Consider the following 16870-nt stretch of genomic DNA (forward strand, 5'->3'; position numbering starts at 1 on the left):
CATTAACTTGCGAGGTGTACATTTAGATTAAGCCGAAAGCTTTTGGGGAGGTATATTTTGCTTTCACCATAGTCAAAATATCCTGTGCTTTGAGAACCCTGCAGATCAGTCTTCTTGCACTGAAGTTGTAATCCTGCTTAAGATTTGTGGGGCTCCCGTTTTCTTCATAAAACTAAGTAATCCTGCGTTGGATTTGTAGGGTTACCATTTTCTTCATCAAACGAAGTATTCAATTGTTGGCCCTGCTTTAGTGCATTTGTTGAATTTGGTCTATGGCCTGAATGTGAATCTGGTGGGATGAAACATCAATATGGTTGTGGTATTTGATCATCTCAAGGCATTCTAAGTTGCATGGATCGAATTTGTGCATGACTGAGAACTTCTGGGATTCAAGTGTTTACGTAGTTATCATCTGTTCAAGGATGGTCAGGATTTGCAATGCTTCTTGTAGTGCAGCAATTCCCTCTAATCTTACGCAATTTCAGGTAGATAGGAAGTTCGGTGTCTTTTGCATGCTGTGGTTGGTGCAAAAGCTTTTGGCGTAGGAATGGAGGCTTACCTATGCCATGATGCATATGGGCAGCTTATGTCTAATTGGATTTTCTTTTCCAACTGAATTTTAATCCATGCTTACATTAAGTATAGAACTTTGTTTTCTGGTTCGGACTGCCCACTGCTTATTACTTCTTTTTTTTTTCATTTACTAGTTCTAACATTTCTAGTACCACTTTTGATTGGATGTGGTTCAGCCAGTTGTGTGGTTGGCTATCTATAATCTCATGCTTCTCGGGTCCTGTAGCACCAAGGCCATGCAGCGACAGTTCAGTGCGAAGATATGAATCCATGCTTAGAGTCTCTTCTAGATCATAGGAATGACTAAATGATGATTCGGATGTTGACATCAATCTCAAGTTGACTATTGGAACACTATTGTTCAACTGGTGAACAACTGTCCTCGTCGGCGGATTGGGTGGCGGCTCATCATGGCGGTTTTATTTGAAATAATCACGTCTCGTCCCGTCTTTTATGAGTCGCCGATGTAGTAGTAGTAAAAACAAAAACAAAAAACAAAAAACTTGTCCTCGTCCCCCGAGCTCTTTCAACGGCGTTTAGGAGATCTGGGAGTGAGAAGCGGGAGAGATGTGCCGGGGGAGGTCGTCCTCGAGCAGGTGGTGGAACCTTCGCCCCTCCTGCTATTTGAAGCGGCCGAGGCAGATGGCGCTGGTCCTCATTGTTTTCTTCTTCATCACCGTCGGCCTCTGGGATCGGCAATCCATGGTCCGGGAACACGAGGTAGGCAACAATAATCTTTTCCATCCATTTTTCTTTACTAAATTTGCGATCTTGGCTTCCATTCGTGGTCTTTTCCTCTCTTTCTTTCGTAGTAAGGTGATATCGAGAACAAAGATTTGCTCTAGAATCTAGATGTTGTTCTTCTACATACAAAGCCTAAAAGAGCGTTCTTTTTGGAGAATGTGGTTCTTTTCTTTCTAATTCTCGGCTATCCATATGACGAATTTTTTGAGACTTGTGTCTTATTAACGAATCACTGACGAAAGGATCCGCTCGCTGTTTCGTTCTTCTACAAAGAAAAGCCTAATAACAGGGAGAGAGCGTTCGTTTTCTTTCTTTTTTACGATGCAAGAAGAATCTTGGACATTGTTATTTTTCCGATGTATTGTCGACAAAGTTATTGAGAAAACGACTTGGTCGTAATATCGTTCTTCTATAAAATTAAAGCCTAAAAGAGAATTCTTTTCTTTCCTTGTTTTTGGATAGAAGGAAAATTTTTGAATGTTTTTGTTTTACGTAAGGTTTTGTCGAGAAAAGGATTTGCTCCGCTTTCTTGGTCTTCTACAAATAAAAGGCTGAAAGAATGTTCTCATCAGAGATATTATTCTTCTTCTCTTGAAATTATTCAGCAACTATAGTTTTATTTGTAGACAGAGTGGAGAACTGTTCCAAAAAAGATAAGCTTGTCCTTCGAAAGACACATGTAAAACGTCTTGTCCACATCTGTTTGTCTTTTAACATGCTTATAACCGGTAAGGATGTTTCTAATGAGTAGCGGTTCCGGAAACTGATGTAAGAACCATTCACTGGCTATGGGAAATGAAGGCACTCGAAGGAGCTAATCATTGTCTTTAAAAAAAAAAAAAAACTCTTCACCTTCTGATTCTATTTGCGAGATCACCTCCTTCTCTATGAACTTTGACTCAAGCAAGCATCGCTAGGAGCTCTTTTGGATCCACTATTTGCAGATTTGTTTGATAAAGGAGCCATAGAGATGCTGCAATTGGCATTATCATTTTATAGGAAACAATGTTCTAATAGAGGTATTTCTTTGGTTAAAATATAGTTCTGAATTTATGATTTGGTCAATTAAGAAGGCCTAGATCAACAGAATTCCGATTTAGATTCGTTGCCTTTCGGTATAATAAAATCTAAATGTTAGTTTCAAAACTTGATCAGTTATTTTGACGGTGAAAGTAAGCATGAATAAAATAAATAATGAGAACGTGACATTTGTTAAGTTCATAGCTATTGATCATGTATAACTTGCCGTTCTTAAAAGCTTAAAACTATGTAGATACCCCAAAGTTAAAATCAATACCCAAAGTATCCTATTTTCCAACATGTGGAACAGGAATGAGGTTTAGCGTGTCTTATCATTTTCCATTAAAAGTAAACCTTTTCATTTTTCATACCAGTAGACTATTTTCATTTCTAATTACCTAACTTGTTGGTTAGATGTTTAAAGCTCATTTACATCATGAGTAATACTTGAAGGTTTGGTGCACTTGCAGAGGAGTAAGCTAGATGTTAAATGCAAAATTCAAGGTTTTGTGTAGGAAATAACGTTGATCTCGTGAGTTACAAAATATATTCCAAAATAGAAATCAGAAATTTCCTGAAACACATTTATTATACAGTAGTAGCATGCTGTGTTATATCTATCTATTTATGTTAAGGTGCAAATGAAATTTCTTACATTTTGTCTTTCTGAATATCCATATTTTGGAAGAAAAAAGCATATTATGCTTTTTATGATTAACCAAGTTTGATGTACTCCATAAATGTACAGGTAGAAGTTTTGAAAATAAATGAGGAACTGATTCAGTTGCAAGATCAGGTATTTGATATATTTTCTCTGAAAGTTTGCTACCAAATTAATAAACTTATGCTTCTTGATAAATTTTAGCATAAACGGAGAAGTTTTTAAAGTGGCATTATTGAAACTTTATAAGTCCTTTCTATTTGCATTGGTAGTGTGGGATAGTCTTCTATTGAAGTTTTATCATCTACCTTTAGTTGCGGAAAATAGAAGATAATTAATGGAATTCTGGAGAAGGCATAATCGGCAACCTTGGTAAATTGAGCAATATGGATCTTGTCAACCATGATCCTATTGACAATCAACGAAGAGAAAAAGTGAAAGAGGCTATGCTTCATGCATGGAATTCTTATGAAAAATATGCAGGGGGCCAAGATGAACTTCAGGTTTGTTATATATGTTGTAACAGTCAAAGATGGGAAAAAGTTATTTGACCAAAAATCCTTTTTTTCAATAGAATTATTTTGGCCCTCAATGCTGCAGAAATTTTGTGTTTTTTGTAACCAGCCAATATTAATGAAAGGGGTCTATACTTTTGGTGGTCTTGGAGCTATCCTTGTGGAGTCTCTTGATACACTTTGCATATTGGGCCTGAAGGATCAATTCCAGAAGGCTAGAGAGTGAGTTGCAGCTTTTAAATGTCAGGATGCTTTATTTAATATACAATTTGTGCTCGCATATTTATAGTGATTCTGCAGTTTCATCATGTTTATGCTCTTTTTCCACAGCTTCTTCCTAGTTTTGACAGAAATTGATAAAATGTGTTTTCTTAATGTCTTACCAACATTCTTAGTGAGTCATAATTAACTTCGAACTTTTCACGAATTATATTTTAGAAATTATGCTAGAAGCTTGTTTTTTTTCTTTTTTGCTATTATTTCTACCTTGCATCTGCTCCTCTCTTTCGTTTATATTTGAATAATTGGTGATTATGGGGCCATTGCTTGATGCAACGGTAAAAGACTTGGGATGATATAGTCTATCCCTCCCTCCCCTCCCTGATATTGAATTGCCGGGACCAAGGTTTACCGTCTCGGTACCAGACCATATACTTATGCCATACTAACACCATGTCGATACGGTATAGTATGGAGTTTTTTCAACATACCGAGTTGGTACGCCACTTGTACCGGATACCGGTACCGAACCGATACAGTACGATACTTGTACCGGATATCAGTACTAAATCGGTATAATACGGTATGCCCTATACTATCCAAATTAGGCTGGTACGGTGAACCATGGCCGGGACTATAACTAGGTAATGGGCTTTTTTTTTGAAAAAGTTAGGTTAAGATGCTTCTGAAATTATTTGCCTCCAAATGCTTTCTAGTATAAGTCAACGAAGGGCCTCCTGAAATGAAAATGAGCACCATTAGTCATGATTTAAGAATTTATTTTGGAGATCTCTTGTATATTCATCTAGCCAATAAAAATGAAAAGTTGCAATATAGTTAGTGATCAAAACATAACATAAAACTGTTTAATTTGCAATTCCAAACCATTCATCTTAATCTAAATATTTTTAAATATATGAAAATTAAATTTCAGCTAACTTGGATATTTCTAAGCTATAGATAAAGTCAAAACATGATATCACACCGTTGAGATTGTTAATTTTGTTTTCATCTTATGTAAGAGTAAAAGACCATGGTTTCCGGCCATTTTATACATCATAGATCATGACCAATAGTGTTGATTTGCATTATAGGAGGCCCTTCATCAATTTCCATGAGAAACTAGAAGCATGCAACCTAACTTTATATATATAAAATACACACATATACATATGTACACATACATACTTATACATGTATGTGTATATATGTATGTATGTATACATACATATACATATATATACATATGTATGTATACATATATACATACATACATGCATACATACATATATATGCATACATCCATAGACATACATATATACATAGATGCATGCATGCATCTATGTATCCATACGTACATCATATGTACGTACATACATATACATATATATATATATGTGTGTGTGTGTGTGTGTGTGTGTGTGTGTGTGTGTATCCATATATATACATATATGTTTTCGGAATGGACTTTGCTTCTCTCGAAAGGAGAGGTACTTCTCTCCAGTCTAAAATTAATAATGGGATATTTAAATCGAAGATCTACTCCATGTATTATGATCTATATCACTAAAATATCTAAAAATCAAATATATATATATATTGATGGTCTCTAATCTATGCATCACATGGACAAGGAAATGGATGGTTATAACTGTGCCAGTGAGCTAAAATAGATGACGAAGCACTTAAATTGAGAATCCATTTTATTGATCATGATCTATACATGCTAAAACATATATAGATTGGAAATCAATATATTTTATTGCTTAGATCATGACAAAACATGATCTGGCATCATTTTAATGCTCATTTTTGCATCCACTTGATGTATAGATTACAAACTATCAAAATATTTGATTTTTCGTTTTTAAACATTTTAGTGGTATAGTTCATTATCAATGGTATGGATTTTTAATTTGAATACTCCATTATCGATTTTGAACTTGAAAGGGGTAGATACCTTCGTCTTTCCAGAGGAACAAAAGTCATCTCTCCTCTCACTTTATATATAATGTGTATGTATATAATGTATTCATATAACATATATATGTAATGTATATGCATATAATGTATATATATGATGTATATATATGTGTATGTGTGTGTGTATAATGTATATATATAATGCATGCATTCTTGCTTGCATATATATAATGTATGCATGTATTACTTATTATAGTTTTCAATTTGGTTTCTACATTACCTTGATCTATGCATGCATGATTAGTTGCAGTTTGAGAACTTCTGCAAGTAACTTCCAACCTAACAATAACCTGGATTTCATAGTCAAGAAATTGATAGAATGAAACAGAGATAGGTTCGGCTCAGATGTTTGATATGGTTTTTGGCATATCTTGAAGGATGTTGTGACGGATTTTTCATAAAACTTGTAATAATATTTCACCAAAAGTGTTTTATGCCACCTGACTCACTTCTAACACATTGTCAAGAGAGTGATGTTATTAATTTCAGCAACTTTAGATCTGCCAACCTTGATGGGGTATATAAAGTTAACAGCAATTTGTGGGCTAAGGAATAAGGTCTATGTTAATCACATAATAATATCTGGATGCTATTATAAAAATGAGGTACTTGAACTATTATTCTTTAATCACATAATAATATCTGGACTGCTCAGTGCAAGATTTTAAAAAATGGGCTGTTTGTGAAATTGATGCGCAGAAGGTTCTGACTATCATCGAATAAGATCACAAAATATTTTTGGCAAAGAAGCTTTTTTGATTTGGATGAAGCTGTTGCTTTGTACATGATGACATTTCAATGTAAAGGAATAAGGCAGTGTATTATGACACATACTGGGTATTAACCAACAAAACAATTAGCTTGTTCCAAGTGGAGAAAAAGAAAAGCATGTGAGTTGATGATTACATATTGGTTTTATTCTCATGTTGAATTTACAACCCTCCAGGACAACACAGTTATTCTTTTTGTTTTTTCATTAGTTCAGCAGATCATCATGAACCATCCCAAATCTTTGTGCCGAAAAGTGGAATCTTTAGATTTGGTACCACTTCATTTGATAGGTTTAGCCACATAAGTTTGTAGCAATATGGGTTTATGGATGCAATGCTATGCTCCGTATTATTGATGTTCTGTTTGGTTGCTGAAAAGGCAGGGAAAAGAAAAGAAAATCAAGTAGTTGTAAGAAAAAGTAAGAAAAGAAATTTAAGAATTTTTCCTTGCCTGGTTAAAAAAAAATTGCAGAGTAGTTGTAAGGATATGACCAATTTGCCATTTCCACTTCCCTTTTGCTGTCTTCTCTCCATCACTTTCTCCTAGTAGATATAGTCTAATTTAGAAAATTCTAGCCCTTTATTTTCTCCATATTCTTCTCCCTGATTTTTCTCCACATTGCCTAACAACTGGAAAAAAATCCTTGATTGAAAAACTTTCTTTTCTCTCACTTTTTTAGCAACCAAAACCTAAATTTTTTGAAGATTTGGAGAAAGGGTTGGAAGTGGGCCGGGCCCTGCCCCTACCTGAACCTAGCCCGATTTTTTTCAGGTTTCGGGCTGGGTTTAGGCCCGAAAATTTTTGGATAATCCAGGCACGAGCCTGGCCAAACCTGATTGGGCCAGCTCGAATTACCTATTTGGGCCAAAAATAGGTTTGGCCCAAATCCGATTAAAGTTTAATATTTTATAATATTGCTTCATAAGTAAATGAGCTAGTTAAAAATTAGGCTCTCTCCTATAACACAAGTAAATGATACATGATACTTTATTCTCAGCTAAACCTATTTTAATTTGTCCTTTACTTCCTTATTATTCTCTCTAAATAACAACATATAAAAATAAAGTGATCCGGGCCTGAATTTGGGCTTCATTTCGGGCCTTATTCAGATTTGAGCTTGGGCCGGGCCAATGACATAGCTCGAGCCCGGCCTGAAAAACAAATGGGCTTTACATTTAAGCCCAAACTCGGTCTGAATTTGTTCAGGCCTAGCCCGAAGCCCGGCCCGAAGTCGGTCTGGCTCGAGCCCATTTCCAGCCCTATTTGGAGATGGTAGTGGAATACCGCTCAGGTTTATATTTTTTATTTTTTTTTAAACTCAGAAAGTGAATTCACTTTGTTTCATCAAAAGAATTGAATTTTTTGCTAGATGTTATCATTAAAAATGTGCTTTATCTAATGCTAAATAAACTCCAAGTTGACCTGAGCCAGTTAAAGATTCTTGCCTCTTGCCTCCTTTGCAACAACGGAGAACAAAGTTCAATGAGAACTGTGTTGGATTCAGTAAATCTGTTGATCAAAATAATTCTTATTGCAAAACTTGAGTCTCTGTCACCAAATAAGTCAGCATGCTGGCTGTGAGACCTAACATGATAGCTTCTCTAATCTTCTTCCTATCACATAATTAGAGTTAACTCACTACCAGCAGATACCGACAATGTTTTTTGAAATAATGTGGTACATCCATGGCATTACGAAACAAGACAACATATGCCTGCTTACTGCATGATGAGATAAAATTATCTGATTTGCTATCAATGATCTGATAGTGGATTCTAAAATAATATTACATTTAAGCACCAAGTACTTTGTTTTTTTTTGCTCCACCGAGAAAGACTGCCCATAAGATCTGCATTATTTATTGATTATGCCATGCTACAAGCTAGAGAACAGAGACTAAAGACTGTGTTTCTTTATGTATTCATATGCAGTTCTAGCTTTTGTTTCGCATGTCTTAGGATTCCAGCTTTTCACATAATTCTTTTTAAATTTTATTGCTGCTTGATGACAATTGGCAGGTGGGCTGCAAACTTCTTGGATTTCAACAAGGATTATGTAGCAAGCGTTTTTTTCGAGACATCCATAAGGTTTTACTGAAAGGTTTAATTTATGGCACTTTATTATGTTCTTTATCAAGGGAAGAAGTTTTATCCAAATAGCTTGCATCATTATATGGTGGGAGTTTGGCATGGCTTGCTAGAAGTCCTAGACATTCTTTCTTATCGACTCCTGAGTGCATACGATCTCTACAGGGATGCATTTTTTCTTGATAAGGCAAACGAAATTGCTGATAGATTACTTCCTGCCTGAGATACACCTGTAATTCCCTATGACAGAATCAATTTGGCTCATGGCAATCCACATAATCCTAGTTGGACAGGGGTAAATATCTATTTATTTACTTGTTCCAGTTGTTTTTTTGGCGATCAAAGTATTGGTGTTGTTACACATGCTGGTAACTGGTGGGCACAGCACATACTGTGTGCTCTGCTGAGCTGATTCCCAGCTCATGCCAGCATGCCCCTGGCATGTCAGCATGTGCTGTAGCTTGAGAAATTGTTGCTCTCCTTTTTCTTTAATTAATGTTTTAAACTTTATTCTAGATTAGGTAGGAAACTACGATATCATGTATTAAGATACCTTATACAACTAACAATGTGTCTCTGAATGGTATTGTTAATATAAGACAAACTTGATAAAATTTCTAAATAATCGCTAATAAAAGACATGTTGGTGTTAAAACTTAATAAATCAAGGGAAAGTGCACCAATGATCCATGTTACTTTCATATGCAAAAGCTATAACATGAATGGATTACATTTTGTCAGGTTATTTTAAGATATGTGGAGCTTTGGGGAAGGATCTTGAGTGGAACCCAAACCTCCTAATATCATTAGGTTTGATCCTTAATTCATGCCCTAGCCAATGTCATGTAGACACAAGGCTCCCGAATGCCAAGTGTGCAAGTGTCCTGAAGTGTTGGATACGGCAGCCTCCAAAATTCTCGGCACAGGGAGACAGAATATATATACACAATATAAAATATATAATTATATTATCTGCATAAACACATGTATTTATGTTTTAATTGAAACAGAAATGAGTTTACAATTTTTTTATTTACTTGATAGATTCATTTAGTTATTTAAGGTGTGTGAGATACTTAAATTGATAATTAATCATGATATATTGATATTTAAAACATAAATGCATTTGCTTAAAGTTTCATATAGCTGTAATAGCTTTATATATTAAAAACATAGTGACTCTTCGGTTGTAGTATCCATACAATACTGGTAACTTTATATTAAAATCATAAGTACACTTTGCTCAAAGTGCCCACAAAACCTTAAGGATACTTAAAGTGTCCAATACTTAAAACTAAGAGAGCTTTGCATGACACTCTAAAAAAAGTGCCAAAAGTCGGAAACTTCTTGTTGACATCAATGGCGTCCAATGGCGTCGTGTCGTGTCGTGCCATGTCCAAGTGTCCATAAGTTTCAACACTTGCAGACAACTTAAAAATGAAGTGTCCAAGTAACATAAGACTCAACATAACAAATGAGCAAATTAAAGAAAAACTGACTTGGAGGGGATTTGAATGCATGTCCTCCAGCTCTGGTACCATGTTAATTACGTTGTTGCTAAAAGCTTAAGCTGTTAGGGGATGGAAATGTATATCAAGCCATTACACTTACAACCATATTACATCATAACATGTTATATTTGGCTATTTACTTAGAAATTTCAAAAAGAAAAATCAGCTTTAGTTACTCTTTGTGAAAAATACAAAAAATAGTAGAGGTGGGATGAGGCTTTGATTCATTTGGTAGAGTTTGTTTTCTCCTACAGAACCTTGGGACCTCCAAAACACATCCCTGCAGCCCAATAATGAAATGAGATGGGGTGAAAAGAAAGAAGGGCGGTTTTTTCAAGGCCTTGCACATCAAATTTTTGGTGCCACTTATGTTAAAATTTAATGATTATGCTGTCACCTGCTGCTACCAGACATGATCCAATTGCATATGCATTGTTACATCTTGAAATAGGATGTCTTGCAACTGTGGCTTTTGTATTATAATTTGTAGCTATATTTATCTCCTTAGCAATAAAAACTGTTTGATAACTAAATTTTTAAAATTTATGATCAGGAATATCCTAGTGAACAGGTCCTTATGTCATATTAGAGCCAAAATGGAGGTATCCAGTTAGAGCCTTAACTTATAACATTATCGAGCATGTCGACTGTTAAGTTGTGGAAGCCACATCAGATTATACTTTTGACAGAAGTCTTACGTTCTTGAATTTCATTGTCTTGCTTTTTTGTGGTAAGAGACATAAGTTTTTTTCGGAAAAAAAAGTGAGATTTGCTTTGATTGACCAATTAATGTGGAAATTTTTGTGACCGAGAGAAATGAGCCATAATTGCAGTATATAGCACTATTGGAGAACTTCATAAATTGCTAGTTCTGGACATTATCATTGTGTTTATTTGCAGCATAAGTAGAATATGTCCAGAATCTACAAATGATTCCATCAAAATTTCTTGGTAGATATCCAAGTTTGCATCACTGCAACTACCACTGACATTGTATTTCTTAATTCTTATTGCAACTTCTACCATTCCTGCTCAACATGCTTAACCTTTGGTGGCGACCTTGTTTAAATCCAAATGATGTCAATCATGAACATTCATAAAGTGAAAAATATCCATATGTTTCTCTACATGGTGGTAGCATCCTAGCCGATTCTGGCACACTGAGCAGCTTGAATTTATAGATTTGTCACAAAGGCTTGGAGATCCAAAATGCCAGCAAAAGATATCTCTTATTATACTATTGCATTAATTTTAACCTTAAGAGGTGCAGGCGCATGGTATCTGGATACCCATGTATGCGCTGGGTTGCTATCATGATTGTTAGTGAAGTCATAAAATGATAATTCTACTAGTGCTTGGTGTTCAAATGGTACCATCTATGTTTTGACTGGCAGTGATGCTATAAATTCCTCTTTTTTGCCAAATTGATGTTGTGAACATAAGAGGTTCATTCAAAACTTATGTAATAAGAAAGCAATGAATTAATTCAATCATTGTTATTTTCTTTATTTTATCATCTTTTCTTATTGAAAACATATTATTTTGTTTATGCGGAGAATGTTATCATGCAACTTCAGAAAACATTTCCTAGCGATGGTTTGCTTTCATTTTATATAAGTCCTCTCACAGAGACAACATTGCGCTTGACAATTACGTTTGGCGCAATGGGTGATAGGTAGAACTATTCTTTTTTAAAATATTGGCTCATATGTTAAGTGTTTAATGGTTGATCTTTGACAAATTGGTTCTGACGTGAAGAGTCAATGCATTACAGTTTCTATAAGTATTTGCTCAAAGCTTGGATACAAGGGAACAAGATTGAAACTGAGACATTACAGGTTAGAACATATAATATCTTTCAATGATAAAGAACTATGATATTCTATGTGTAATGACCTAGGACCTCACCCTATAGGGTTATCTAGAAGGTTATTAATCATGGTCCTTGGTCTGCTTAAATACCTAAGATCTCCCTAATGCACATCAAATGCAGGATTAAACATACACCTATGCAAGTCCTTGCACCTTGACATCCTCGCCAAGGAAAGGTTCCAATCACAAACACCATGGCTAGATCGTGGTCAAACACATAGGGCATGAGCTGCAATATCCCCCAGCCACATGGACCCGAGGCTGGGTTGGCTCTGATACCCTTTGTAATGACTTAGCACCTGACACAAAAGGGGCTAGCTAGAAGGTTATTAATTAGGGTCTTTGGCTCTACTTAAGTACCCAAGGCCTCCCTAATGCACATGCGATGTGAGCCTAAACCCACGCCTGCATAGGTTCTCAGACATTGCGGTAAGTGAAAGTGGTAAGCCATATTTCACTTTTGGATAATTATGTATTTAATTCTTGATTGCTTGGAGGCTCTCTAGGATAACATTCATCCTTTCCATTTTATACAGCCTTTGTAATTCATGGTATGTTACTATGTTACAATAGAGAAATGTGGGAAACATCCATGAAAGGCTTATTGAGTTTGATTCAAAGACTACACCATCTTCTTTCTCATATATTTGTGAGAAAAATGGTGATTTCCTGTCTGACAAGGTGGCTTGCTCATCATTTGATTATTATAAAGATTCCTATCTGATGCACATAAGTTCGATATTTTGACATCTCATGTTTCCTAATTTTCTACAAAACTGTAGATGGATGAATTAGCATGCTTTGTTCTAGGCATGTTGGCTTTAGGGTCATCTGATTATGACTCAGAAAATGCTGAAAGATTAGAATCACTTGCAGAAGAGGTACTTCTTGTAATTTTTAAGATCATTTCAGTTATATTACTTTGTTACTTCTTTAGTGACATGAAACATGCTATGGACTTTATGCTCAAGTCACCTTACATGGTTCCATATGGACAGTGCAAACACAAGAGCACACCTGCTTGCTCAGCTTACAAGAATGTGAGCACCAGTGAACAAAAATGAGCCATCAAGTTTGTCAAGTCTACCTAATACTGCACCCATCTAAGCTATTAGATCACCGTTGTGATAGGATATGAGAGATTTCCATATATTCTTTTTGCCATTAATGGTCTCTTAGCTTTTCAGAAAAACAAAAAGAAAAAGGGGAGTGATGAAATATCATGCTAGAGACACCATAGTAATTTCACATTTGAAGTTGTAGCAACTAATAGACCAATAGAAACTGGAAAGCAATTGAACTTCTAATTATCGCTGAAGGCTTGTCAATTGGGATTTCATATTGTCCATATGGTGGCTTTTAAAGAATGGCTTTCAAAGGCAATAGATGATGGGAAAGGATTTAATTGGCAGTTGGTGACAATTGATAGTGGTATAGGTGGTGGATGGTGAGCATAAGAAAGGAGTACATGTCCTCCATTTGAGATGTTTGTGGTAGAATTAAGGGTTTGTTAAGGTTTATTAAAAATAGAAGTATAGTTACACTCAGGATAGGTGATCATGCCTATGTGCAATGTAATAATAGAAAATTGATGTGTATCGGCCTAATTGTAGACAAAATCTTCTTGCTTATGACCATGCGCATTATACGAACTGTGTTCTGCAGCGTAATCGTGTATGTTGTTACGGATGGTCAAAAGGAATGATTTAAAATTAGGAGGCATCTTTAAATTGTTATAAGATGCCAAAGTTAATAATTTGAGTTGACTTTTCAATGATGAAGCCCGTTCAAGCAAGTCTTGGCTTGGTTCACCATACCGGCCTGAACCAGATGGCACGAGATGTACCGTACCGTACCAGTATATAGTATGGAAGGCGTACCAACACTCAATATACCAAAAACATACCGTACCATAACGTACCGACACTGTGCTAGTGTGGCACCAGTATGGGGTCCGGTACCGAGATGGCAAACCTTGAGTCCTGGTACAGTGTTGATAGTATGTTCTTATAGGTCATGGATTGATAGTGTTATTTATCAACCAAGTTAGAGAAATATTATTTGTTCTCCTAACTTTTTTTTAAAAAAAATACTTTCTCAGAAAAGATTTATATTTGATTTTCTTGATGAAATGTATTACGATAAATATGTCATTGGCATTAATTATAAAGTTGAGCTTGCAAGTTCAATGTTGCGATTTATTGTAACTTATTTCCAAGAATACAAATGCAACTTGTTTCAAGAGCTAGTAGTCCATTAGTAGATGAAGGTTCCATAGGACATTTCGTTTGTTAGGCCACAAAAATTTCCTTCAGATGGAACTAGCTTCAGCAATTTGATTTAATAAATTTTGAATCCCCTTTAAGGAAATTATGCACGATTCTATAAGAAAGTGAATGCGTAAAGAAGTAGCTTTGTTTCAACTTGTAAGCAAAACCTTTATTGAAATTGGAGTCAACTAAATATGGGTTAGTTTTTATTTTCGCAGGAGTGGGTTGGAAGTGGTTACACAGGATAAAGTGCCCTTTGTGGAGGGCTGCATTGGAACTTGGGAGATGTTTAGAATGTCATAGATTTGTGGAGTGAACGGAGGAATGGTTAACATTTTTGAGAAAGAGGTGGTGTGATTTAATCCTTTGGTGTTTATATTGTCTTTTTCTATTTCTTTTGTGCCATAAAATATGAAAGGATTTTAATGAGGGTTTTTTAGGTGCAAGGGCTGTATCTTGATGCCATCCTTGGAATAAGCTTAAGGAATTTGGATTTTCTGAAACTGAAAATGATTTTAGTCATTCACCTTTTCAAAATTCCAGTTCCAATGAACACAAGATGTCGGAGATGGTATGATATTAGGATTTCTTTTGAAAGTCCACTGGCTTCTTAAATGATGGAGGCCTCTGGTTTGTGGATCAAATATTGGATTAGAGTGTAAGTTATCAAAAAGACATAGGCCTTAATTTGATTGGTTGAGAATGTAAGATACCTAAAAGCAAGGATGTGTTGGTGATGTATAATTAGATGCAAAAGCACATCGTTTTCCAGTGGAGGATTGCTTAATGGTCAAAAATGTGATGGTACTGACTATTGACATTCTTTTGACAAGACCAGACTGCCTATGCAAGACACTTCCAGTGCCATCTCCATTGCTCTTCCAGCAGAAGGAAAAAGTTTCAACCCATTATCATTTAATCAGGCATCTCAAATCTTTTTCTGTCTAAACTATTGCAATTGATTAACCATCCTACGGTGCATGCTTTGCTCTGTCACGTAAATATCTGAACTGCAGCACATGGTACATGTCTTCTCTTTAATTACCTGTCTTCTGTGACTTGTTTTGATTTTTTTCTTCTTTTTTTTTTTTGTTTTTAATGTGAAGTTTGCTATTGCAGCTTGCTTGGACTTGTTACAATTTCTATCAATCAATTCCTCAAAAATTGGCTGCAGAGTATTATTTCTTTCATCAAGGCCTGACATAACATCAACATTCCTGGAAAAACTCATGTGATTATATCATGATGGATGCCTGAATTTTCATTAAACACAACTGCAGGATATGAATGTTGACACATCATGGAATATACTGAGGCTGGAGACTGTTGAATTACTCATGTACCTCTGGCATTTGACTGGAAAAAAACATACCAAGAGTGGGGCTGGAACACCAAGCATTTGAGAAGAACTCTCATAGAGGTTCTGGTTATGTTGTACTGAAGGATGTCTGTATTCCTCAAACTGATGCTCTTTTATACCTCTTTGTACTTCTTGTATCCTAGCAGCTGTTAATGCTATGACCTTGACTTGACCTGATTGAGTTCATTTTGGAATTTGACCTGATCCAAACTGTTTGTGTTTGGTACAAGCTCTACTAAACCAAGTTGGTATCAGTTCTGTAACCAGGCATGTTAGTTCTATAGTTTGGCTCTACACCAGTTAGGCCTATTATAGAGTTCTGGTTCAGACCAAGTGTGTGGTGGGGTCAGGTCAATTCTTGATCGGGCCCTGATAGGATAACTCCATGCCTGGACCTCAAAATGCACACTTAGGTCAGGAAATTTCTTTTACTTTGCCTGTTCGCCCTTTACTGCCCAGACTTACCTTGATTTCATGACTTCCAGACCCATATTACCAGTAGCATTTCTGGTGCTAAATATTCTGTTCCTTGTCAAAATGCATGTAATGTGCTGCAGCTCCTGCTGCTGTTGACTCGTTTACACATCATGGTGTGTGCTTTCATTCTATAACTGTTATATAGAATGTGGGATGCTGGTTATCTTTGCAGAATTTGTATCATTTCGAAGGACTTCTTGATGCTTTTTCAATGGTCAAAGCAGTAGTAGTTCTTTTTGAATTGCAAATTATAGAAATGAAGTGCGTGCACAATGTTAGTTCCATATGGCAGGAAAGATTTGCTGAGAAGTGAGAAAACTTCAAAGTTTTCTGCAATCACTGAAAAACAATGAAATAAATAAATAAATGCATCATCACCGGTGATGTCTTTGAGAGAAATAACAAGTATTGCATTGTCATGCTTGTATCAACTTTTCCACTGAAGTTTCGGTTTTTTTTTTTTTTTGACGGATACTTTATACAATACGTATACGAGTACACCCAATGAAATCAAAAAATACAAGCTTGCGGAGTGCCTATGGCAGCTCCCTCTCTCCTGACCACATGGTGTATTCTGAGTGGTGGGCCGTATAGGCAGCCACCCAGTCGGCCGCCCTGTAGGCCTCTTTAAATATATGCTTGGCCTGGAAGGCCACCCCATCCCTCATCATCATCCTTATGTCCTAGATCAGGGGATGGTTCGTGCTCTCACCCCTTGGCCCCCCCCTGAATTCACCTGATAATCGTGGCCGAATCGCCCTCCAGGATAATCGAATTGGCCTGCAACACTTGCTGTGCATGTCGGAG

General features: G+C 36.0%; 1 protein-coding gene across 1 annotated transcript; it reads left to right on the plus strand.

Moving 5' to 3' along the window:
* The first annotated feature begins 93 nt into the window (after nt 1-93).
* LOC103714127 (mannosyl-oligosaccharide 1,2-alpha-mannosidase MNS1) lies at nt 94-16247 on the plus strand. Its single transcript, XM_039129838.1, is given in 6 exon segments — nt 94-1293; nt 3086-3133; nt 3313-3501; nt 3623-3735; nt 8505-8573; nt 15346-16247. Coding segments are annotated over 6 exon segments (654 nt in total). The 5' UTR covers nt 94-1140; the 3' UTR covers nt 15428-16247.
* Nucleotides 16248-16870: the final 623 nt, after the last annotated feature.

This window comes from Phoenix dactylifera, chromosome 9, assembly GCF_009389715.1.
Source record: "Phoenix dactylifera cultivar Barhee BC4 chromosome 9, palm_55x_up_171113_PBpolish2nd_filt_p, whole genome shotgun sequence".
NCBI classification, from domain to species: Eukaryota; Viridiplantae; Streptophyta; class Magnoliopsida; order Arecales; family Arecaceae; genus Phoenix; species Phoenix dactylifera.